The following is a 26571-nucleotide window of genomic DNA, read 5'->3' as shown; positions in this document are numbered from 1 at the left end:
TTATCATCCATTCCCACCATATAACCATATCAATGCAACTGCCATTTTTGCCTGCACACATAAAAGCCCTCAACACCCAGCCACTCTTTCAGCTTTTGTGCTTAGCTCTTCATGCTTATTAATAATAAATAAATCTATTTGCCAAAACCCAAATACTATTTTGGTGTCAAAGACAAATGTTTTGTCCAAAATGATTTAGAGACAACTGAAATGGAGAATTGCAGCATATGCCCATCCCAAATTGAGTTTTGCAAGTTAACTGTATTAATAATTCAATCTTTAATCCACACTAAATGAGACTGTAATTGTAGCAAGTCAATGTTATTGAAGCTGAAAGAAACTGTTCATTAAGGGGAAAAAAGTAAGTCACAAGAAATATTTGTCTTTTTGCAGTTTTTATTTATTTAAGAATATGTCTACATTTCAAAAGTGAACAGGAAAAGGTTAGCTCTTTATTTCTAGTCCTAAAATTTACTGGATTCAACGTTTCTGTGGAGTAATCCAAGCATTAAAACATCCAGTCTGATACATCTGAAATTGAAATAAACATACATTTAAGAAAGGAGAAAATAATCAACATTTTCTTAGATGTTTGGAAAAGAAATAACATCCCACAAAAATAAATAAATAAATAAAATAAGAAAATAAAAACTGATGCAGGTCCAAAAAACATGGAAGGTTTTACAGCTGCTCAGACATAAATAAAGTGGTGTAATAATGACAAAGGTAGAGACAATGGTGGTGGTGGTGGTGGTGGTGGTGATAATGAAATATTGATTGGGTGTATTTTTAAGATATCCCAGTAATGTACACACAACACTGTTGAGTAAGGTTGAATGCTCGTTCAGTTAAACATTAAGCCCTGCCAGTCAACACCTCCAAACACTAACATGGTGAGCCAATGAAGGAGCCTCTAGATGGTGGCTCAGTCTCCTAGAAATAACAGCCAAAATTCTGATCAAATAAACAGGTAGTCAGTTAAGTGAGCAGGTGCAACTCATAGATCTAGTGTTTCAAATATACTATGCATCCACAGAGCTGGGGACCATACAGCACACTTCAATACAGTGGTTAAGCCTTTTGATATCAATCCACCCAAGACTTCTCTTGGTTCCAGGTATAAGCTTTCTGTTTTAAACTTATCTAAATTAAAAACCTTCCATCAAAATTCCATGTTAGTTTATGTTTCAAACTCTAGCTTAATAATGATAAGGTTATCTTATTAAATTGTTCATTAATTACAAAATTAATCAAAATATATGCAGTGTATTTCAAAAAGAAACAAGTAAATGAAAGGGTTAATTGTGTGGGGTGAAGTTTTACTGCATTAATGAACATATATCCTCAATCTATTTCCCTACAGATGTAGATTCTAGTACTAACTACAGTAGGGGTAGGTAAGATGGATCAATCAAAGCACAACAGTTGTTATTTCTGTGCACTTATCAATGGCCATGTGCATCCTAACATAGAGCTTTTTGCTATCTTTGTGTACATGCAATTTTTGTTTGTCAGGACTGAGTGAGAGAGAGTGTTGTATAGTGTTCTGAGCTGTAGATTTTTGGAAGTGATTGTGCAAATAATAAGCAAAGACGGTGAGGGTTGGAGTTTGCTGTAATAACAAGCAATATGTCTCACATGACCAGGCAATCTTTCATTTTTATTACGTTTATATCATTATGCAAGTGGGGAATGTGTGCAATTTGTAATGATGTGCAGTATGATGATGAATATTTTGTTTATTGTAGTTTATTATGGTTTGTAAAAAGATTAAACCCAGATAGAACTGGTATAATCTCTGTATTGTTTGTATCCTGCTGTGGTCTCTTTGTGCTGTAAATGTTGCAGATATGTTTGTCTAATTCCAGGTAGTTGTGTCTTTACTGTAGATGTACTATGTTTATGTTGTTGCAGACTGAGCAGACCAAAGGGACCCTAGTTACGACCATCACATGATATAAATCTAAGACTAAGTAATCCAGTTGACCTTCCTTTTTAAAATGATAGGGTGTGATATGAAGGACTGCCATTTCCAGCAAGATGCAGAGGCTCTTTCATTAACTTAGTGTATGTTTATGATGATGATGATGAGTATAGTGGTTGATTGTAATTGATTGAATATTGCTGGCAAAAAGATGACTGTTGTAGCAATTTAACCACAAGTTAGCCATTATCAAAAGAATTGTAGTCATGATCCTTAGATTCCCAAAGAGCAGAAAACTGAAGACAACATTATCCAACATTTCTTCCATACAGTAACTAATTTGATTTCAGTACTTTATTTAAGTAAAAAAAGCACTCAAGAATATTTTGAATGATGAAAGATTTAGTAGTGTAAACACAAATGCAAAATACCCTCATTTACAGGCATACACATGTATATACATTAATTTGCTATCTGCAATTATATACATTTGTTCTCTACAATTATTATGAATCAAAACGTAAATTTCAGTTGAGGGCCAGCAAAAACAAAGGTGCAATTTTACCTCCCTTCAAGTTCAGACACTTGAAAGATCTAACCCTAGGCTTCCTGGTCAGGTTCTGTGGATCCTAAATTAAGAGCAGCTAACTGGGAAAGGAAGTGAACAAATTACAGGCAGGTGTTTTCAAATCATTTTCAAAATAAAATGATTTGGTATTTGGTCACTATACAGTATCATCATCATCGTTTAACGTTTTTATTTTAGCAACAGTTGAAATATTTTGAAGTATTTTGTTATGCTAAGATAAGATAAATGTCTTCATCATCGTTTTTATGTTCACTTTTGCATGCTTGCATGAGTAAGAAGATTCAATGCAAGAGACTATCTATGGTTGGATGCTGTGTTTTTATCACCCACTCTCTTCTATTTACAAGCAAAGTAATATTTCCCCATAGTTAGACATTTACACAGAAACTTGGGAATGAAGGACACTGCATATATAACAATGAGACTTGTTTACAACTATCCCATGATGTCAAGACAATGAGATTACACACACACACACACACACAGAGGCTTCTTTCAACTTCTGTCTATTAAATCCACTTGCAAAATTTTGTCTGACGCAGGGCTATAGGAGACACTTGCCTAAGATGCGCCAAAAAGTGGGAATGAACCCAAAACCATATGGCTGGGAAGCAAACTTCTCAACCACACAGTCTGTTCACTTTTGTACAGTTTCCTTGATTTGTGCAAAAGTGAGCTGCCAAATTCTCTCGAACTTTTGTCTCCATGAAAACCTTTATGCATTTCATTATCAGTAATTATTAACCCTTTAGCATTTAAGCCAGCCATAACTGGCCCAAATATTATAACTGTTTTATGTTCAAACTAGCCAGATCTGGCCTCTCACACCTACTTGACAATGTCAACCTAAAATTAAGCAATCATATCACCAAAATTTCCAAACTACAAGATAATGCATGAATAATTCAAAACAATGTGAGTAAATATCACATTTGATAGAGTAATCTGAATGTTAAAGGGTTAATATTCATATTTCCTGTAATTTAAGCAATAGCTTTAAATCATTCAGCCATGTTATAAACAGCTGATCTCATATCACACGAATCTAGAGAAATATGTTTGAAAGAAAAGTGGGGTAAGAAACATTTTGACCCTCAAGTGATTCATCACCATCATTTGGTCTTTGGATTCTTTTATCAGAGTCTACTCTGTTGAAGCATTCAAGCCAAGCCTTCAGAGAGGACATGTTAAACACCCCACTCCTTCCTTTCTTTTTTTCCAAAATTTCTTTGGATTCCTCTTTTCAACAAGGAGATAACAATTTTGACTCCCACAAAACAGCTTTTTTCAAAAAATAGGAGGAAATTTCAGTTTCCCTCTATCCAACCAATATTTTCTTCAAAATATTGGTATGGTAGCTAGAAATAACAGCCAAGTCTTCCTCAAACTACATACTTTTTACATTTTATTAAATTAAAGAAAACATTGGATAATCTAATGGGTTAGAGTTTAGGGGCTATGTTTAAGGTTAAAGTACAGGGTTAGGATGTAATCTCCATATTTTTCAACATGAAATTCTTAAAAAGGTTTTGAAAAAGGTCAAATACAAAACAATTGAGGACAGAGTGGTGATGGTAGTGGTTTTGGGGAGAGGAATTAAAATTTTAGATGTTTAGCAGGAGGGGAGATGCAAAATCAAAATCTTCATGGTTGAAAATATAAAAATCTAAAGAAATTATTTTGAAATATGAACAAAAAATATCTGGATATCTGGATGGCTGTGTATTCTGAAAGCTGGGAGAGTGGAAGATAGAATTTTAAAAAATTGGAATCTGTATGTTTTTCAGTGGAATTCAAACAAAAATTAGAAATAAAAATTTAAAAAGTTAAAAATAAAAAATCTGTGAAGTGTATGTGTGTGTGTTTGTGTGTGGAGATGCACATTTTGAAAAATATTCTTTTGACAAAACTGGGATCTCAGGAGTAGAAAAAAGTTTTTTTTACAATTAGAAGCAGAAGCCCCACAGAGGACTGAGAATATTGTCCTTTCTCCTACAAGTAAGGCACACACAAAAAAAAAAAAATAAAAATAAATAAGATTCAATCAGAATTACATATAATGATGTTAATAAATTAATTTTAATATATGAATATATATAAGCAAGTTGGACTTACGGCAAACCCTGTAACAATAGCTATTGAAGTAGATATCAAGAGCTGCAAGTTGTACTTTCCTTGGTTCCTTTTATAATCTGTAGACCAAGAACCTTCTGGAATAGGCAAATAATCCATATGGGAAAGTGTTTCCTTGTCAATATCTCTGTCAGATTTCCAGTGAGCTGGACCATATCCACTCATGTTGCTGGCTAAAACTGAGGAACGACCTGAAAGAATTACAAAAGAAATAAATTCAGTTATTTAACATTGGTTTCAAAATTTGGCACAAGGCCAGCAAGTTCTGGGTGAGGATGTAAGCTGATTATATTGACCCCAGTGCTCAACTGGTACTTATTTTATTGACCCTGAAAGGATGAAAGGCAAAGTGAACTAAGCATTTTGCCCGGTGTGCTAAAGATTCTGCCAGCTCACCATCTTACATGCAGCTGATTAATATTGGTCTCAAACTTTGGCACAAGACCAGCAATTTGGGGAAGAGTGTAAATCAATTATACTGACCCCAGTGCTGAACTGGTACTTATTTTATAGACCCCCAAAAGGATGAATGACAGAGTAGACCTCAGTGGAATTTGAACTCAGAATGTAAAGATGGATGAAATCTAAACTAAGCATTTTGGTGCATACTTAGGAATGCAGAGTCTGTTTAGTTGACATCCAGCACTTCATTAATACTCTATTTCATCAACCATGGAAAAATGAAAGGCCAAGTTGATAAGAAAGATTTGAACACAAAGTGGTTTAGAATGTTAAACGAAATAAAATAAATAATAAATAAAACAATAATCTATACCAGGGGTTTTCAAACTTTTTGACTTGCGGACCCCTTTATATTTCAGGCTTTACCTTAGGGACCCCCCTTATAAATGCTTATGAAATTTATACATAAATATTTGCTTAAAATAATATATATCTTTACATTTATTTATTTAACAGTATTTAATAAATAGGCTTATTGTCAATTAAAAGATTTCGATTAAAAAATATATATAAAATCAAATTGCCCATAAAAAGTATTTGCTGTCTACAGACCCCCTGTTGTCCACGGACCACAGTTTGAAAACCCCTGATCTATACAACCACAACTGTAATTTCATTTTTAAAAAATGACAGTTTTAGTAAAATAATTTGGTTCCCACTGCTCTTATTGTCTAATTTCAGATTAGCTGGTTGAAAAACTACTTTTCTTATTGCTCTTTGTAGCATTTTGTGTCTGTAACACAAGATTGGTAATGTAAATAAAAATATAAAAATCTTTTCAACTAAAATAAATTGAAGCAATAAAGAAGCCTCTACATCAAAGACTCCCAAATTTTTCACTATCAAGCATCAGTTTTATTTAAATGAGCTTTCCTGTAGATCCCAAGCTCTAGAAAGTTCTGTGCTCAACAAACCAATTTTATTAACCAACTACAAACTTATTTTCCAGTTTCTTTTCTCAAATGAAAAAGATATGTAATTAAATGTAATATGTGAATAATTATACATTTCACATTGCAACTTTTTAAAAATTTTAACAAAGTTCATGGACACAAGGCTGGGAATTGTTACTGTACATATTTGAGCAACTTGCAAGAAATACCAGCCAAATCTTCCTCAAAACATACCCTACTATTCTGAAAAAGGAAGGACACACTGGATAAGTCCTAGATACCACAAAATCAAGATGCCCATGATATGTCAGCTTCATGAAAGCTCATGAATAACAATGCAATCATCAAGCTGATGATGGATTTGCTACACAGTTGCTCAATCTAAAATATACAGCAGCCAAATTTCCCTCAAATTACACCCTACTAACTTAAAAATAGGACACATTAGATTATGAAGTCCAAGATATACTATGAGCATGAATGAAATATCTGTAATTACAGGTTTACTCTATCAGGGCAAACCCTAATTTAAATGCTGATAACAATAAACCTTAAAGGATATAAATATAAGGTATTATTTTCCCTGGAAATGGATTGCATTCCCTTAAATTTATCTTCACAGTATATATATATATATATATATAAAACCCTTTAGCATTCAAACATAGATGTAAGTTGTTTGTTTAGATGTCTGTTTGTGTCTAGTTGCCATCTACACCCATTAACGAATTGCAAACATGTTAAAGCAACATCCAGTTTGTTACTAGGCTCATTGAAGTTTAATAAAAATCTATAATTGGATAGCTAGGGCCCCTAGAAGGGATCCACATATATAACCAATATATTTTCCTTTAACAGCCAAAGGAAATAATTCATTTTCCTAGCCAAGGGAAATAGCCCATTCATTTTCCTTTGACCATTCTAAACACTACCAAGCTGAAAGTTAATGGTCAAGGGATGGAAATTGGTAGATCATGCCCTACAACCCCTTGCTGTCTAAAACATTGCAGGCTCATGTTAATGTTGAATTATGCAACTCTATAAAAAGTATTAAATATGTATGTAATGTAAATACATCAATAACGGCTCAGATATGGCAGTTTTTGAACTTGAGCAGGAGGGCAGGCAGGCAGATGAAATTCAGCAATATAAGTTGGGCAGGTATATTTCCTCTAATGAGGGATTCGAAATCCACAAGCGGTGTCCAACAGTGGTGAATCGATCTGTACATCTTAAAAATGACCAGTGCGTATATTTCACAGAAGACAATGCTTGAAACGTAGTTCTGAATCCACCAGAAACTACTTTCAGAGCTTTCTTCAAATCATGCCAATGTGATCTGTTTGCCCGAACACTGTTGTATGTTGGAGGTTCCCGTGTATTATACCTGGGCATGCAATAGATAGAACAGATGCAAGCAAGGAGCATGCATTGAGGGCTGAGAAGAACATGCTGTCTTCAGAAGTGGGGCAATCAGGCGGGTGTATACTGTGCACCCTAATCAGCAGGAGCACTTCTTTCTGCATCTACTGCTGCACACTGTCAGACCTTCAAAGAAGCAATGGGGAAGTCTGCACAACCTACAGAGAAGCCTGCACCAAACATGGACTACTAGAGGACGATGCTCACTGGGACCAGACACCAGGAGGAGGCAGAGGTTAGCAGAACACCAAGTCAACTGTGCCAGCTATTCTCTATCATGTTGATGACATGTGGCTTGGGTGAACCTCTCAAGCTTTAAGCAACCCACAAAACCAGCATGGCAGAGGACATCCTACAAAGGATTCAAAGGCAAATCTCAGCAGAAATTGCCACGTTTAATAATGCCATTTACAATAACACATTACTTGACCTGGACACCTGAGTGCAAGCTATGGGAGGTCAAGGCATTGCAACATTTAGTCTGTCTCAACCAGAGCAGGCAGCAAACAATCTTGCAATTGAGTACCTGTGAGAAATCAGCAATGACATTTAGGAAATGACAATGTATGTAGCCAATAACGAACACCAACTGATGGAGGACCAACTGGGTGTTTATAAGACCATTATTTCGAGCATTGAAAATGAAAGAGGAGGTCTTTATTTTGGATGCTCCAGGTGGAACTGGCAAGACAGTTGTCATCAACTTTCTTCTGGCTAAACTGCGCCAAATAAAACATATTACCATAGCAGTGGCGTCAAGTGGAATTGTTGTAACTCTTCTAAGTGGTGGCCACACAGCTCATTCCGGTTTCAAACCCCCTTTGGATCTGTCCAAGAAAGAGAAGGCAAACTGCAACATCAGTCATGGTTCTATAAAAGCAAACTTCTGGGTGAATGCCAGTTGATCATCTGGGATGAGGTGACAATGAGCCATAAGGTTTCCTCTGAAGCTCTTGACATGGCCCTTCAGGATCTGAGACACAACATCAGGCTCATGGGAGGTGCCACAGTCTTGCCTGCAGGAGATTTTAGACAAACCCTTCCTGTGGTTCCAAAGACAACAAGAGCTGATGAGGTAAATGTCAGCATAAAATCGTCCTACCTATAGAGCAGTGTGCAAAAACTAAGAATCACAACCAACATGAGACTGCAGCTCAGTGGTGATGATGCAGACAAAACCTTTTCAAAGCAACTGCTGGATGTTGGTAATGGCACTTTGGCTGGCGAGAAGGATGGCTGGGTAAGCCTGCCTTTTGGACATATGGTATCTGATTTAAAGGAACTAATGAATAAGGTGTTTCCTAACCTGAGGAATCAGTTTACAGACCACAACTGGCTGAAAACCTGTGCCATTTTAGCTCCAAAGAATGTGGCAGTTGACAATCTGAATATCAAACTTCTGGAACAGTTGCTAGGTGAGCATTACATCTATAATTCTATTGATACTGTATTCAACATCGATGAAGCTATGAATTATCCAGTTAAATACTTGAATAGTCTAACACCACCTGGCCTCTCACCTCAAGATTGGGGCACCAGTTATGCTGCTTCAAAACCTTGATCCACCAAAGCTTTGCAATGGCACTCGACTTATAATAAAGAAAAGGATGCTAACAGTCTTGGACACAACAATTTCGACTGGTAAAACGGTAAGCCTGTATTCATTCCTAGAATTCCACTTATTCCCTCAGATATGCCTTTTCAGTACAAGCACCTGCAATTCCCATTGAAACTAAGCTTTGCAAGGAGCATTAACAAGGTCCAGAGGCAGTACTTGGATGTGGTAGGTCTGAGCTTTGCGGAACTAGTTTTTTCCTATGGCCAACTTTATGGGAGATGCTCAAGAGTCAGCAATCCTAATCTTTGTTTATTTATGTCCCACAAGGAAAGACCGAAAATGTTGTTTATTAAGAAGCTTTGCAAACTTAATAAGATTCACCAAATCATCAGGTATTTATTATTTAACTGCAATATTTGTAAGTGTTGTAAATGTATTCATAATCTACATGTTATTTTATTTTTAAATCTATATGCAAATTTATTTGTATGTCTACTGTAAAACTAAATGTCAATCCGTTTCTACATTCATTGTAAATCTATTTCAACACTAGCGCCCCTAAGGGTTATATTCTCTGGGAACACACAAAAGCCCTTTGCAGAGTTATTCACTTTGAATTGTTATTATTTCATATCCGATTAGCCTGTTATTACATAACATGCTTCACAATTTTGGTATACATACCTTATTGGTATATCCTCCAAGTTCTATATACTCTGGGAACACATTAAAGCCCTTTCTGGGGCTACTTTATTTGAATTTTTATCAGGTAACTAATTTCATGTTATTACGTAACTGACTTCATGAATAGGGTATTCATAACTTATTGGGATTTCATAAAAACAAGATACTATGTAAGACAGTTTGGTATTCTCTGTAAATGCACAAAAACCGTTTTAAGGGCTACATACTTTGTATTGTTGTTATTGGATTAGCAAAACAATTAAAAGAACAAAACCAAGGGATAAGCCCCACTTTTCTGGGAATTACCAGGTACATCAGCTAGTATGTGTATATAGATTTATGTGTGTGTCTTTGTCCTACCACTGCTTGACAACTGGTGGTAGCATGTTTAGGTCCCCATAACTTAGTGGTCCAGCAAAATAGATCGATAGAATAAATATCAGGCTTTAAAAAGAAATAATTACTAGGGTTGATTCATTTAACTAAAAATTCTTTAAGGTGGTGCTCCAGCTTGACCAGTCTAATGACTGAAACAAGTAAAGAAATAAAAGACATATGTGTGTGTATGTGTGCATATATATATATATATATATATATATATATATATATGTTGGGTTGGTGCATAATTATTGTGGCTTTTTTTCAACAAAAACAATAACATGTAACAAAAGCATCTTTAAATGATTATTCCAGAGCATATTCACCATCTACTTCAATTACTGCTTCCCATTTGCTTGGCAGACAGTCAGACCATCATTTAAAGATGTTTTTGTTAAATATTGTTATTGTTTTTGTTGAATAAAATTTGTTGAAAAAAAAGCCGCAATAATTATGCATCAACACAAAATATATATATATATATATTGTTGTATTTTGGGATGGCAATTTTTCTTTTAGCCAAATACACACACGCAATATATATTTTTCTTCACTCATTTATTACAGTACTTAACGAAAAGTGTAGCTGAAGAGGTCACAGATGTGTGATGAAAGATTTCCAGACAATGGACAGGAGTTAAAATAATAAAAGTAATAAACAAGTGAAGAAAAAAATATATAGTGCATGTGTTTATTCGGTATAAAAAAAATTGACCATGATTTCACATCAATCAGGAATCTTGCAACACAAATCGATATTCGTGTGTATATATATATATATATATATATATATTTAAATGAAATATTCAAACACTGAGATTTGAAGTTAGATGTCACTACTGTTCATATCATGTGGATAAATTCAAAATTTGATGATATCACCAGTAGTAGCATTGGTGGAACGCAGTTATGATAGCTTTATCGAGCTATGAAATATCGTAATGATGCTTAATGAGCATCTACCTGCTAGAAATAAGAGCCAAGTCTTAAATAATCCACCGTAGCGCACCAATATAACAGAAAAACAGTATGCGAGGAAAACATATATATTCGAGGTCTCTTTCATTCTTTTGTTGTCTTGCCATTTCTATCAATATATATATATATATATATATAGATATGCAGGGCAGGGAATCGTCAATTAGTAATAAAATTAATAATTAACAATTTTGCCGGGTAGCTCAGTATGAAAAAACCTTTTTCGGTAAAAAACATTTATAATCATAAATATATAGGGATTGACAGTAACCTGCTTCTCCAACATACTGAGAATTCAGAAATAGCAGTCAAAGAACTACTGATTTCAAAACTACAAATTATTACTCTAGATTGATAGCGATATTTTTGATACACACAGAACAAAAAACAGTAGAGAAGAGTAAAAAAACACTTGCCTTTAGTTAATTTAGTACGATCGTTTCACAGTTAAGAGTAAAGAATACTCTATTCTGATCTTCAGCTAAATATTCTAATAAATTTGTTAATGTCTAAATAACTCACGTTAATTTTGACCATGTGAACATCAATACCACGTGAGGAAGACGTTAAGAAATTTATCGGCCAGTAAGTTCAAAATTTATTAGAATATTTAGCTGAAGATCAGAATAGAGTATTCTTTACTCTTAACTGTGAAACGATCGTACTAAATTAACTAAAGGCAAGTGTTTTTTTACTCTTCTCTACTGTTTTTTGTTCTGTGTGTATCAAAAATATCGCTATCAATCTAGAGTAATAATTTGTAGTTCTATATATATATATATATATATACATATATATATATATATATATGTCCAACCCATGCTAGCATGAAAAGCGGACGTTAAACGATGATGATGATGATGATATGTATAAAGAATAAAAAGTTTTGAATGGTACAACAATGCACTATAATACAAAAAAAATGGACTATATACCTGTTGTAAATTACAACAGGTATATAGTCCATTTTTTGTATTATAGTGCATTGTTGTACCATTCAAAACTTTTTATCCCTTATAAACAATACACAATGCTTCAAGCGAACTACAATACTCTCCTATATATATATATTCTTTTATTTGTTTCAGTCATTTTAACTGCGGCCATGCTGGAACACCGCCTTAAAATTTTAAAGTTTATTACTACCGATTTTCTAGAGAATTCAAAGTCAACCCTGAAAGTTATGTTTCGTATCCAAATATGCCAATGTAAACAATACGACTGAAGAAGAAAAAAACAGTGATGGGTGAATGTGCATATTTCGAGAGTTATTGCTCTTTCATCAGCACCACACCCAGCTCAACTATCCATGAATGCATTACTTAAATACCTACTAAGTCTAGTGCACTGCTAACACAATATTACCTCGTAAACCTTTAATATACTTGGTAGCATATTATGGTTGTAAAACGAAATATTGTGACCCCGCTAATAATTAATATAAATATACTGATTATTAGGAATGTGTTTGATACATAAATTGGTCTATCTATATGATAGTGTTACGCCGCTAAACTTAGGTACTGCACGTATTACTTGCCCAAACTGCCGCCAAAGTGGGATTGAACCCTGAACCGTTTGGTTGTGAATCGAACTTCTTCAACTATCTCCATTTTTAACAGTCGAATGCACATCAAAGAGAACAATGAAACATTTCTTCAACTTGTCAGAGGCACGGGTTATTTCGAGCTCTGCAACTATAGATTGCACTTCGTTGCCTGACTGCTTCCTGATACTGAGAGGGTTTCTAAATGTGGTTGCTCGAGAAGCAAAGAAATGGCAGCCAAATCTACCCTACAATCTTCAAAACAGTGAAGGACACCTTGGACAGTACACATGAGCCTCTAAGTGATCATTCGAACTGTTAGAGATAGCAGCCAAATCCTCATTAAATCAGTTACGTTTCGTTAAAAAAAATTCATCAGAGTGTAGACGTAGAAATCTGTAAGACAAGTTGGTCGCGGCTGGAGTACCTTTGGTGATAAGATAAGAGGTCTGCTTAATAAGAACCGGTCTGGGGTTAAACGAAACAGTTTACGTGCCAAATATCCGGTTGATCATGGTCGTTATTTAACCCCAGGTCTGTCCTGTTCAAGCTGACCTACGATTAACAATATTTCAGCCGTGACTATCTCACTTTTTGGCTGGATATTTTAAACCATATTATCTAACGTACCCCGTTTTGTTAAGACAGTAGTGTAATTTAACGGTCATTTGGCCGCTATTTTTAGAAGATTAGACGAATTGGAAAAAATCTCCGTCAAAACGAAGAAAATTCAACCATGGGCGTCGAAACTCCGCCAAAGTCATTAGCTCGTCTCCTTAAACTAGCACTCCAACGAAATAGCAACCAAACGTCACCTTTCATTACATTTTATTTCTTAACATAAGAAAAGATTATAATACACAATGTAATTTATACAAAAAAAAAAAGAAAAAAAAAAAGCAAGCCGATCACAAACGGAACGTCTGCTGGATCAAAGCTACCGGAGACTAAGCATTAGATATGCAGAGAAATAACTTTGAAAAAATACATGAAGGTCGCTGCATCAAACAATTGTCTATAATACACGCCCACACAATATATATATATATATATATATATATATACACACACATATATATATATATATAAGGTTTTTGATATAGCTGGTCAGAGAGTGACCATGAATTTCGCACCTATAAGGCGCTTAGCTGTATAGGTGACAATACAGCGAAGCGTCTAATAAGGTACGGAACCAATTGTCACTCTCTAACCGGTCACAACAAACTACCTTCTAAATATTATTATTCCGTTTTAGAATACGCTTCTTCATATTCATATCTATTTATATATATACACGTCTATCTCATATATATATATATATATATATATATATATGAGGAGGGTATGGATAAAACGAATGCCATGCAGCATCTGTTGCGGTCCGCTACATTCTGAGTTCAAATCCCATCTGCTTCAACTTTTTCATTCTTGCAGGGATAGAGAAATAAGGTACTAACACAGGTCAGTGGATCAGAACGTCGAATATACATATATATATATAAGGTTTTTGATATAGCTGGTCAGAGAGTGACCATGAATTTCGCACCTATAAGGCGCTTAGCTGTATAGGTGACAATACAGCAGTTTTAGGGAAAAGAACTAAGGTTCATGAACTCATCAATAAAAATCCACCGTCACATATATATTTAATATATATTTAATACTGTGAAACTTAATTTAATTTTAATTTTTAATAAATTGATTTTAATTGAGTTTTTACCTGTAATTTTGGATTTTTATCCCTAATATTATATATATATATATATATATGCGGGTGTGTGTGAATCTACAGAACTCGAATAAAAATAGTGGTCTGTGTCGGTCTTAATTAAAGTGGATTAAATTGTTATTTTGCAGTGTGGAAGTTATTAAATCTATTTCAGTATCTGATTGAACATCATTTTTATCGAACTAGCAAGAATGAGAGTCAAAGCTGGTCTGGGTAGGATTTGAATTCAGAATAATACCGCAAGCATTTTGTCTAATAATTTCGTCTGAAATAAGACAATCAGGAAGAACGCAAGTAACTTTGCTGAAAGGGGAGACAGGGTGAACGAATATGTAGAAAGAGAAAGTTAATATATGAAAGCATAGAGAAAAACAACAAGTAAAGGAGAAAGAGAAAGTGATGGGAATAAACTAGACTATTTCCATTATGTTACTTACTAACTGTCGTCCTCAAAGAATTAGCAAGAGGTAAGACCCTGGGAAGCATTTTTGGTCTCTGGGTGGTTAACTGAAGACACACGAAACACCTTCAATAATTTCTCCGTTCCTTTGACCTTCAGAAAAATCACTTCCGGTCGAGAACCTGAAAGAAAAAAATTCTTCTCCTGTCCCATTATTGTTTTTTATTTGTCATAAAAATTTTTAGAATTATTATTTCCTCACATGAAAAATATATTTGGATTTAGTTTAATAATACATTTTTTTTTTATGTATGAATACATGTATTTGCATGTCTGTGTATCGTTTCGTACAGTAGAAATATTAAACAAACTTAAATATCAAAGAAGCTATTTTTAATTTCTTTTTAATTGTTGGTGCTTCGAAAATTTAAAAACGCCTCAATATCAATCAATTATAAATCGTTTTCATCGATGATTTTTTATAAATTTATTAGCCATTGATTATTAGGAACTGCATTTAGCCCTTATCAGTCACGTGATATTTTAATCTGTCACAAAGGCCAAGCAGACGTCAACAAGGATATTGACATTTCAATTTTCTGATTATGGTAAACAAATCAATCAAACTTATCATAGTCGCATGTTATATAACAATGATTTCTTTTATTTACCACCAGGGCTAATAATAATAATAATAATAATAATAATAATAATAATAATAACACACCCAAGGTTGCAAAAGCAACGAAAATTTTGGAAAGAAATAATATAAATAATAAATGATTGGAAATTAAACCGGTGAGTGTGTTGGATATTAAAGGCAGTATGGACCAGGCGTGGTCCCAAGAATTTTTCGAAAGGATAGCACAAGGTCAGAAGAGAATGCAATTCCAGGAGAAAAGGGCGTAATAACATTATTTAGATGGGCACACTTCTTTTCTTGAGCGGGGCACGTGTCCCTCAGGTCTCCACCCGTTTGGGTCTGCTCCTGATGACTTACCCCAGATAATACACACACACACACATATATATGTGTGTGTGTGTAGAATAATGATAATATTAGGGATAAAAATCCAAATTTACAGGTAAAAACTCAATTAAATTCAATTTATTAAAAATTAAAATTAAATCAAGTTTCACAGTATTAAATATAAATATATAGTTTTAGAGAAAAAACCCCATAGTTTATGAACTAATCCATGAAAATCCAGTCACATAGAAAAATTAATAAGTAAATGCACGATAAATAAGTATAATATAATACAAAGTATTATCATAATCTTATGATATTTACTTTGTATCATATTATTCTTATTTATCGTGCATTTGTTAATTTTTCTATATGTGACTGGATTTTTATGGATTAGTTCATGAACTTTGGTTCTTTTCTCGTTTTTTTTTTTCGTAAATTCTCCCATATACATATATATATACATATACATATATATATATATATATATATATATATATATATATATATATATATATAGAGAGAGAGAGAGAGAGAGAGAGAGAGAGGAACCAGCTTCAGTAGCTATGTATGTGTATGTGTGTGTGTGCGCAAACACCTCTACAGCTGCAGACATACATCGTATATACGTTATACACACACATGTGTATATATATACGTTACATATCTACAGGTGTAGATGTGTTTGTCAGACATGGGGTGTATTTGTGTGTCTGTATATATATATATATATATATATATATATATATATATATATATATAACTCATTTGTATATTCAAGTTTTGCGGTGATGGTGAATGTTTTATGGTTTATGACTTCTTTGCGTATGTGTATTTATTTGTATTTACGTCTATGCACATGCATGTGCACACAGACTACGTTTTTGTATATCCGCGTATGTATGAGTATATAGGGATGTGTATATGAGCATCTTAATGCGTGCGTTTTTACGTCTGTGTTTTTATTTGAATATACGTTTTCCGCGTATGTATATGCATATATGTATAAACCACGTTTTGTATATCCGCGTATGTGTGTGTGTGTGTGTGCGTGTAGAGATGTATATATGAGCGTAGTGATGCGTGCATGAGTATATTTGCGTGTGTATGTGCGTGTATACGTAGACATTCTTAATTCTTTTATTCTTTTTGTTCTTTTACTTGTTTCAGTCATTTGACTCCGGCCATTCTGGAGCACCGCCTTTAGTCGAGCAAATCGACCCCAGGACTCATTCTTTGTAAGCTTAGTACTTATTCTATCGACATCTTTTGCCGAACCGCTAAGTTATGGGGACGTAAACACACCAGCATCAGTTGTCAAGCGATATTGAGGGGAAAAACACACACACACACACACACACACACACACATGCATATATACGACGGGCTTCTTTCAGTTTCCGTCTACCAAATCCACTCACAAGGCTTTGGTCAGCCCGAGGCTATTGTAGAAGACACTTGCCCAAGGTGCCACGCATATATATGTGTTTGTATGTAATATGTACACGCATGTGAGTATGTATATAGATATATATGCATGTGTGTGTGCGTACATGTCTGTGCGTGTATATGTGTGCATATGCGGATTCTATGAATGAAGTATTACTTTGATCATGCCTATTAGAGTAATTTCCCTTTATTTAACGTTTTTTTTTATAGCGTTTTGTCTTAATAACTGATGAGATACCGGAGCGGACTTCATTTCCCGCATCCGAAACTCTGAATTTTATTATGACAACCAACTAATTGTCACATATATCTATAGATAAATTCCTCTATTTTACGTAATATCGAGGTCTCATTCATTCTTTTGTTGTTATATTATTATTATCTACACATAAATTTGACATGGGCGATTCTTTCTTGTCTTGGGATTCAGGTCAAACGGCTAGGTGGAATTGCGCGAAAAATTACACAGATGTGTAGAATGATCCAGTGGTGATGCTGGGCTTTGTATTTTTTATGATTACCAAGCTAATCTACTATAATAATATTCTTGTGTTTATGAATGAGAAAGGAAGGGGTGATGTCATATTTTTTCACAGCTCCCATGCGTCGTGGAGACAGCCCTAATGGAGACCAATGAGAGGGGCAGCAGCACCACCAGCAATAAGGATAAAGAAGATGATTTGTTTATCAGCATCAATCGGTTCCGAGAGAGCACGAGTCACAGGTCACTGAAATCCAAGGCGTAGAACTTAAAGACCTGGCTGGAGGCCATCTCGAAGGAGGTCCTGACTGAAGATGCATTTTTGGGTGAGCAGGTCTTGAGCGACCGGTTCACCAAGTATAACACCTCCATTCCATCCAGTGCTGCAGTTGAGCGCCATTTCTCTATAGGTAAAGATATTTTGAGGGACAAGAGAGCCACCCTCTCAGATGGTAACTTTGAGAGGCTGATGTTTATGAAGAGCAACCAGCATCACGTCGAGGAGATTGAGAAGGCCCAACCAGAGTAGCACACCTTGATCATCATCATCTGATCTTGGTATGATACCTATGCTATACTATATCTTTTTGATTTGTGTAATTCTTTTTAGTACCGTATTATTTATTGTATGATGACTGAAAAATTAATGTTTAATTTCATTTGTTCATTTATTTGCGTACACCTTGATTATCATCTGATCTTGGCATGCTATATTTGTTTTGGAAAACTGTATGTCTAAGTTTCAGCTCTCTAGGTCTACTTATAAGGGCTTTAGAGCCAAAAAAACTAAACCGAAACTAAATTCATACGATAAAAGTTGGCGGTTATCAGTTAGCGTATATATATAGCACAAGGCATGAGGATGCGGAAAAGCATCGACCTGTTTAGAAATAGGAGCTAAACTCTTAATAAACCGCCAGAAGGCCCCAATGAGTGACTATATTTTAAAATATTTTTAGATACTGACAACGGTAAGAAACCTACCTTTTGTCAGTTTAATACGGCATGACATGATCCGCTCAGATATACCACTTGGAAGTTGTGCAATGGAGGATACTAATGTATTCTTGAGAACAAACCCAACACCAGATGCTCTACGCTGACCTTTAGGTAAGTCTCTCCAAAAGATAGTATATCCATAAGTAGGTTCATCTACTTGATCCTCACCAGAGAGACGAGTTTCAGGGAGCGCAAGGGGATATTTATTGAGCTCACATGCAATAAGTGCAGCCCACCTTTCTGGCCTCTTGTTGAATTTATCATCAAGTGTACGCACATTCCAACAACCGAAATTCAAAGGATGTTTATTTTTACTTTTTCTTGAAAATTGTTTGACCACAGTGGCAGGATGACGACCGGGTCCGGCCTTGATACATTGGAACACATACCGAGCCAAACCTGTTCCCCTGACGTTCCCAAGCTTTTTTTAAATTTTTTTTTTACCATTTACTGAATCTGTTTGAGACATTTTAGAGTAAGTTACAAGTGCATTTTTAGGTTTCTGCCAACCAACCAATTCAATGGTTTTACTAAGATTTGGAGTACAAGAAGTACCTGTGCAGAGGAATAATTTTCAGTGGGTGTAGCTTGCACTGCACTATCTCCACCTATTGGACTAAGAAGACTTTCGCCAATGTGACATGAAAATTGACAAAATCAGGAACTTCCAAGACCTCAGCTTTTATTTCGGAGATTTCATTCTCCTAGGTAGATTACCAACCAAGGTTAAAGAGCTTCTACCTGCCCATGAGGTAAGCTATCCCATTCCAGACACCAAACCGACACTCTATAAAGTGATCAAATATCACTCCGGTGACCGACGCGGAGTAGCTCATTCATAAAATAAAAAATGTATATATATACGTATATGTATATGTAATATCGGTACTTTTGGTTATCACCTTCAACTAAAAAAAAATGTTTAACCCTCAATAAAACAAAAAAAAGGAAAAATTAATAAACATAAAAAGAGAAAAGATGAAATGTCGTTTTGAATCTGATAATAATTTTATAACAAACCATACCATGCCTATTGAAGAGATTAAACGTCAACAATGTGTTGAAGTATTGAATCAAAAGGATCTCTTTTAATCCAATCTCATGCCACATTAACCCGATTTTTTAGTGGGGAGATTACCCAATTTTTTAATGGCAATTTTTTAATGGGGGTGAGATAACCAAAAAGTACCATGAACTGAACACATTTAGAAGCTACCGCTGTTTGGTGCAATGATATGAGACAATGACCCATTAGCATCAACTGTTACTGTAATCTAATTTTCCTGGCTTTAAGAACGTTGGTGAAAGCAATGGAAACGATCGGAATGTCTCTGTACAACAATCTATTTATGTATTTCTTCGTTCAGCCGAATGAACAAATCAAGGGAGATGACTCTTTAAAATGGATATTTACTCGCTATGTCATTTACAAAACATTTCTATTATTGCGAATATTTTCAATAATATATGTATTTATGTTTAACCTATAAATTTAAAAGAAAAGTAGCTTTTAAAAGTGATTTATTACATTGCTAATATATATAGTTTCTTAATTAATTAAGATTTAATTAGCATATATACGATGCAATAATTACATGCCTTAAGTTCTGATTTTGTCTTAACAGATCTTTTAAGAAGTTCCTAAACGGGGAAAATGTTCTTGTCCTCCTAAATCTCACTTAAACTGAGACAAAGCAGAAATGTCTAGTGGTCTCTTAATTTGCTAGAAATAACAACTAAATCTCTTTCAACTCACACCCTAGTTTTTAAAATAGAAGAGGACATTGGATATCATCATCCTAGAAATACAAAAAGGCGTCATGGACATGACTAGAAGGTTTTTCATAAAAGGCCAGTTCGATGAAAGCTGACCAGGCTTGAACGACCGCACCCATGATTTTGCTCATGGATATTAATTAGCATTAGTTTCGCCTGCTAGAGTTTAGAGTTACTTCCCTTCCATCCAGTGGTGACTAAACGATTCAGTACAACTTCTTGAAGAGAGAAACTTTAGAGAAGTGTTTTGTTGTTTACATGGATCGTTTCGAGTGGAGCGACGGCCAGCTGGCTGAAGATGAAGTATTCGTCTTCCAAAGAAGTGGAGTAGCATTATATGATGGTCAAGAGAAGGCACGTAATTTCTATTTTTATTCAATATTTATGCCTATGTAATCGCCTTTTCCCCCGCCTTTCTCGTTTGTAATACGTCTTCCGCAGAAATAAACTTACTTTTAGATACTGTACATGTCAGACAAAAGATTAGGCTGAGCTCTTTTATGTTTTTGTACCACAAAATAGACGTATTTTACGTACAGCTTTCACTGCAGATATTTCCTTGGTTGATTTTCGACTACAGATCATAAAAAATTCGTCACCTTCCGATAGTTGCAAGATGTAAACATTAACCGTTTCGTTTCCTTCAGCTGTGTCAGACAGTATAGATGTTACAAGATGTTAAGATTCTATTGACATTTATCGCTGTATACTTCCCCACCAACTTCCTGTTACCCACAAAACCTCTACACCAAGCTAGAGTTGGGGAGCTTCAGCCATCAATTACCCTTTGTATCTGTCATGAGGGAGGTTGTCTGGGTGAATGATACCGAAGAGTTGCCTATATATAAGACTTTCTCACTTTCTTGAGCGCCAAACTAATACACCTGGCTTTTGTTTTCTTGTAAATTTCAACTACACACACACACACACACACACATATATATATATGCGCACGCACATTTCGATGGTTGATAGTTATGGCCGGTCAGACAGTGACCATTGCTTTCGTACCTATACAGCGCTTACAGGCGATTCGTCAGACTCAAATGGAAGCCGCTTACTGTGGTCACTTTTGGGAGAACATTTTAGATAGTAATAATTGGCTGATAACTATCAATATCCTGGGCATGTTTCCCACCCACTCGTCTTGGTAACAATAACCGTTTGATTGTGTTGTTTGTGATAATTATATACGGCTTATACTGTTATGCACTTTACACCAGCAGGGGTCGTCCGGTAGAGACTATTTAGACAATTATTGTGTTAAGGCTTTAATTGTACGTCTACTAAACGATGACAACTTTTGCTAGATATGAATAACTTTTCACGGGAGCTTCTATGTAATCGTTTGACGTGTTAGAACTGTCAAAATTTCAACCAAATTATATCTTACCATCTTTAGAAAAGATGACAAATTCAATAGTGTTAACCCTAAAAGAATATCGTGATGGTTGCGGCTGAAAAACTTGACCAAGGCTAGCCCGAACTGAATAATAACACCGCTTTGATCAACGTGCTTGAGATAGCTACAACCAAGGATATATTGAATTGTTCTCCAAGAGACATGTCTCGGAGTGGGGTGGGGGGAAATCCTGAAGTTTTTTTTACTCAAACGCTATCCAATAAAACAAAGTTAGTGTTAGTATAATTAATATAGTGAGCATTAAATATTTAATTAGAAATATGGATCTTTTTTAAAACGGGGGCCACACTTTTCATTAACGAAACACTTTGAAACTTGGAACACTGGTAGAATGTGTCATATAAAACATCTTTTTCTCTTAGTCTTCTTTAAAAAAAAAGAAATCCATAAGTTATTCCATGTTAAAGTTGTATTTCTGTAATTTCAACCAATCACTGACGTCCATTCAGCCGATATACATTAAGTGCCGACTACATAAACAAACGATTCTGAAACAATTAACCCTAGCCCTAACGCTAGGGGTTAGGGTTAAAGCAAATTTAAAATGAAAAAAGCAAATAAAACGAAGGTATGGAGATTAAATACGCTTTACATCGCTTAATCAGCCAAAGGAGTAAATGTAAACAACTGAATACTTGTCAGTGATTGGTTGAAATTATCGAAATAAGACAATTTTTTACATGAAATAAATTCGAATACAAAAATATTTTTCTGTTCTATAACACAAAATAGATAAGTATACGAAGTTTGAAAGTCTTTCCGTACCAAAAACACTACGTAAAACATTAATGAAAAATGTGGCCCCCGTTTTAAAATAGATCCAGAAATATTTATATAGCGAAGAAAAGAAGAAAATATTTATATAGCTCAATATATATATATTGAATACTGTTTTCTTGTACATTCAAAAATATGTGTATGTGTGCATAAACGTATGTATATATGAGAGAAAGAGAGAGACTGAATTCATGTCTAGCACAATTCAATATGTGTAGTAGAGTTTACTTCCTTTCGGAGTGTTTTTTTTTAATACCAGTAAAATATTACGACTCTTATTAAGATGATACTCATTATTTAGTCCCAACTCCAATACCAAGCCTGATTGAGCAAATCGGGATTAAAAACATTCCTGTTGAACAAACCTATAATCATAACAATCCTTTGTTTTTGTATATCTATGTTGTGCATTGTTCTTTTTTTTTTGTTGTTTGATTTTGTTGTTTGCTGTGATTTAAGGGAGATTTGTCTGCTCTTTCTAGCAGGTTGAGTGCCCTCATAGAGGATCCTTCATTGGGTGCTTTATGACTAAGTTTCATGTTGAAGTAACATTTCTGTATGACAGTATTATTGTCTGTTACAGAAACTCTTTGATATGTTAACATGGCAAAAGAACTCCTTCACAGAGTACATGACTATACAGTGTTTGTAATATTCTTTTCTGTTTTATTCTAGACTCCTTTTGAAAGTGGAACTTTGATGTTAACAACTCACAGATTAATTTGGAGAGGTGCTCAGAACAATGTATGTTTTCCAATGGCTATTTATTTCTTACATGTGCACGCACACATATGCATAATCTCCTTTTCCATCTCTCATACTTGCAAACATCATCATCATCGTCGTTTAACGTCCGCTTTCCATGCTAGCATGGGTTCGATGATATGATTGAGGACTGGTGAAACCAGATGGCTACACCAGGCTCCAATCTGATTTGGCAGAGTTTCTACAGCTGGATGCCCTTCCTAACGCCAACCACACCGAAAGTGTAGTAGGTGCTTTTGCGTGCCACCGGCACGAAGGCCAGTCAGGCGGTACTGGCAACGGCCACGCTCAAAATGGTGTATTTTACGTGCCACCTGCACAGGAGCCAGTTTGGCGGCACTGGCAACGATCTCGCTCGAATGTCTTTACACGTGCCATCTGGCACAAGTGCCAGGAAGGCGATGCTGGGCACAGGTGCCATTGACGGTTTCGCTTTCGCTTGCCCCAATAAGTCTTCGCAAGCCGAGTTTCATTTCAAAGAACTTGGAAAATACCAAAGTTATTTAGGGGAAAGATAGTGTGTTTTGAAATGAAGACATTCAAGATGATAAAGTCAGTACACAGAGATATTGATAATGTTGATCCCTTGATAACTAACCCACTGGAGATTACTTTTGGTCCTTTTATACAAATGTCACTCATTTTAACCTTTTTCTGACCATATTTCCTAATAAAATATGCAGACTATCTGTCTCATTTAATTTTGAAAATAACTGGGAATTCAGAAGAATTTAGTGAAATTAGTAGACAGCTTCTGTTACCTAGTTGACCAAGTCAACAGTGGAGGAGGATGCTCTCAGAGTGTAGTGCTAGAATAAGAATAGGCTGGACAAAGTTCAAAGAGATTCTACCTTCGTTGGTAACAAAAAGCCTCTCCCTCAGTGAAGGGCTGATTGTAGAATCCCTGTGTGCAAGCATCCATGCTACATGGCAGTGAAACGTGAGCTGTGACTGCAGAGGACATGAAAAGTTTTGAAAGAAATGAAGCTAGTATGTTCTGCTGGATGTGCAATGTCAGTGTGCACATATGACAGAGTGTAAATGATTTAAGAGGAAAACTGGGTATAAGAGGCATCAGATGTGTGCTGGAGAGAATACTATGCTGGTATGATCATGTAAGGCATGTGGATGAGGACAGCTGCACAAAGAAGTGCCAATCTCTGACTGTGGAGGGAACCTGTGGAAGAGACAGACTCAGACATGGGATGAGATGGTGAAATATGATCTTCAGATGTTGAGGCTCATGGAGGCAATAACAACTGATCAAAACTTCTGGTGATTTGCTATGTTTGAGAAGATACATCAAGCTATGTGAAATCACGGTCATGGCCAGTACTGGTGACATATGAAAGGCACCCATGCAAGTGACACGTAAAAGGCATCCAGTACACCGTGGAGTGAATAGTGTTAGGATGGGCATCCAGTCATAGAAACCAAACCAAAATAGACTGGAGCAAAATACTGTTTAACGCATGCCAGCATGGAAAACAGATGCTTAATGATGATGATGAGGAGAAGGATGAACTGTATTTGCTAAGCTTCTATTTGCAACGTAACAAAAAGTTCTTAAAATTATGAAGGAAAGTTCTAATTTGAGCATAGATTCTTCAAAGTGTTCAAGTTATATTCCTTCTAAACACTGGTTAGTGGAGGTGTGTGACTTAGTTGTTAGAGTGTTGGACTCATGATCGGACAGTGCATTGTGTTCTTGAGAAAAGCACTTCATTTCAGGTTGCTCCAGTTCACTCAGCTGGTAAAAATGAGTAATCCTGTGATGGATCAGCGTTCCATCCAAGTGGGGAATATATATGTCACAAACCAGGAAACCAGCCCTTCTGAGTTGTTATTACTTGAGAAGTTAACTTTACCTTTAAACACTGGTTAGATATATCAATAAGTGAAGAAATTCATCAAATCTTTGAAATTTAGTAAATATTCTAAATCTTATGAAAATAGTTCTCTGATTCAGATTCACTTCTGCTGTTTTTACTCATAAAAATCACTTCCATTCCACTTTTCATTTTACTTTGTGTGTTTATGTGAGTGGTGGGGTGTAAGAGATGTTTTTTTCTTTGTTTTTGAGATCTAGCATGTCTCTAGAGAATGAAATCTCAAATTCCCCCAAGGACATGGTTGAGCTGATGTGACTTTCATGTCTTTATCAGGAATGAAATTTATGTTGTAAATGTGACCACTCTGATCTGACAATATATCTGGGTCCACATTATCCAGTGTTTCCTTCTACTTTTAAGGCAATAGGGTCATCACCATCATCATTATCATTTAACGCCCGTTTTGCATGCTGGCATGGGTTGGATGGTTTGATCAGAGCTGGAAAGTCAAGAAACTGTACCAAGATCCACTGTCTGTTTTGACATGGGTTTTATGGCTGGATGCCCTTCTTAATGCCAGCCACTTTATAGAGTGGACTGGGTGCTTTTTACATGGCACCAGCACTGGCAAGTGTCTGTTTTGGCATAGTTTTTATGACTGAATGCTCTTCCTAGTGCCAATCACTTTACAGTGTAGACTGGATGCTTTATACATAGCACCAGTGAGGTCTCCAAGTAACTTGTTAGACAAAGATTTTTTGAGGTGGAAAAGGTGGCTTTGTGCCAGGTGATGAGAGGTTAGAGTGTGACAGAGGGACAGAAACAGGTGTGTTGCTATAGAGGAGATACATAATTACCCAAGTTAGAGAGAGTAATCAAGAATGAGAGAGAAATGAGAGAAGACAATAAGGTATAATTTTAAGGATTTGGTTATTACTTTCAGCAGGTTAAGTAACTATGTTGAGACTTCTTTGATTGATTTGCAATTTAGATACCATGTTGACTTCATCTAGAAACAATGATGGTTATCTTTGCTTTTAAATGTTCATGTTTACTATGCTGGCATGGATTAAACACAAATATTATACACTCTGCTCAGAGAGAAAAAGTCTTTGTATCTACAAAGATAGTAATTCTCTGAACTTTTTACACACTGTTCTCACTCTGGTTAGTTTACTTTTATAACACACACCTCCATTTATAATTTGGTCACATACATAAAAATACTTGTCTGAGCATTTGAAAGTATTCATTTTATAGATGTTCTTACTGCTCGCTAAACCTGGGCATCTGCTACATATGCAATTTTTCTTCTCTGCCTGCCTGTGCTCCCATTAAATCTTTAGTGCATTCATAATTTACATTAGCTACACACAATCTTCTTCTTTGCATATCAAGCTTGG

The 26571-nt window shown here is 35.3% G+C and overlaps 2 protein-coding genes across 7 annotated transcripts in view; one reads left to right on the top strand and one right to left on the bottom strand.

The window, feature by feature from the left end:
- Window positions 1-378: 378 nt before the first annotated feature.
- LOC106876218 (uncharacterized) lies at window positions 379-14889 on the bottom strand. Its single transcript, XM_014924693.3, has 3 exons — window positions 14734-14889; window positions 4629-4837; window positions 379-531 (listed from the first exon to the last, which is right to left on the bottom strand). The coding sequence occupies exons 1-3, from the start codon at window positions 14780-14782 to the stop codon at window positions 481-483; spliced, it is 309 nt and encodes a 102-aa protein (XP_014780179.1). The 5' UTR covers window positions 14783-14889; the 3' UTR covers window positions 379-480.
- Window positions 14890-15222: 333 nt separating this feature from the next.
- The window catches only part of LOC106876214 (vacuolar protein-sorting-associated protein 36), a 41335-nt gene continuing 29986 nt past the window's right edge, over window positions 15223-26571 (top strand). Inside the window, exons 1-3 of one of the 6 annotated variants that reach the window (XM_089352290.1) lie at window positions 15242-15304; window positions 16837-18154; window positions 23247-23315. In XM_089352290.1, coding sequence (XP_089208416.1) covers window positions 23271-23315 — 45 coding nt within the window. In that variant the 5' untranslated portion in view covers window positions 15242-15304; window positions 16837-18154; window positions 23247-23270. Of the gene's footprint in view, window positions 15782-16836; window positions 18155-20574; window positions 20726-21396; window positions 21522-23246; window positions 23316-26571 lie in introns of those variants that run through there. The other 5 variants (XM_089352289.1, XM_014924674.3, XM_014924676.3 and 2 more) reach the window with 5 other exon arrangements.

Source organism: Octopus bimaculoides, chromosome 5 (genome assembly GCF_046866305.1).
Source record: "Octopus bimaculoides isolate indiv1 chromosome 5, ASM4686630v1, whole genome shotgun sequence".
Lineage (NCBI taxonomy): Eukaryota > Metazoa > Mollusca > Cephalopoda > Octopoda > Octopodidae > Octopus > Octopus bimaculoides.
This window is presented reverse-complemented; position numbering and strand designations above follow the sequence as displayed.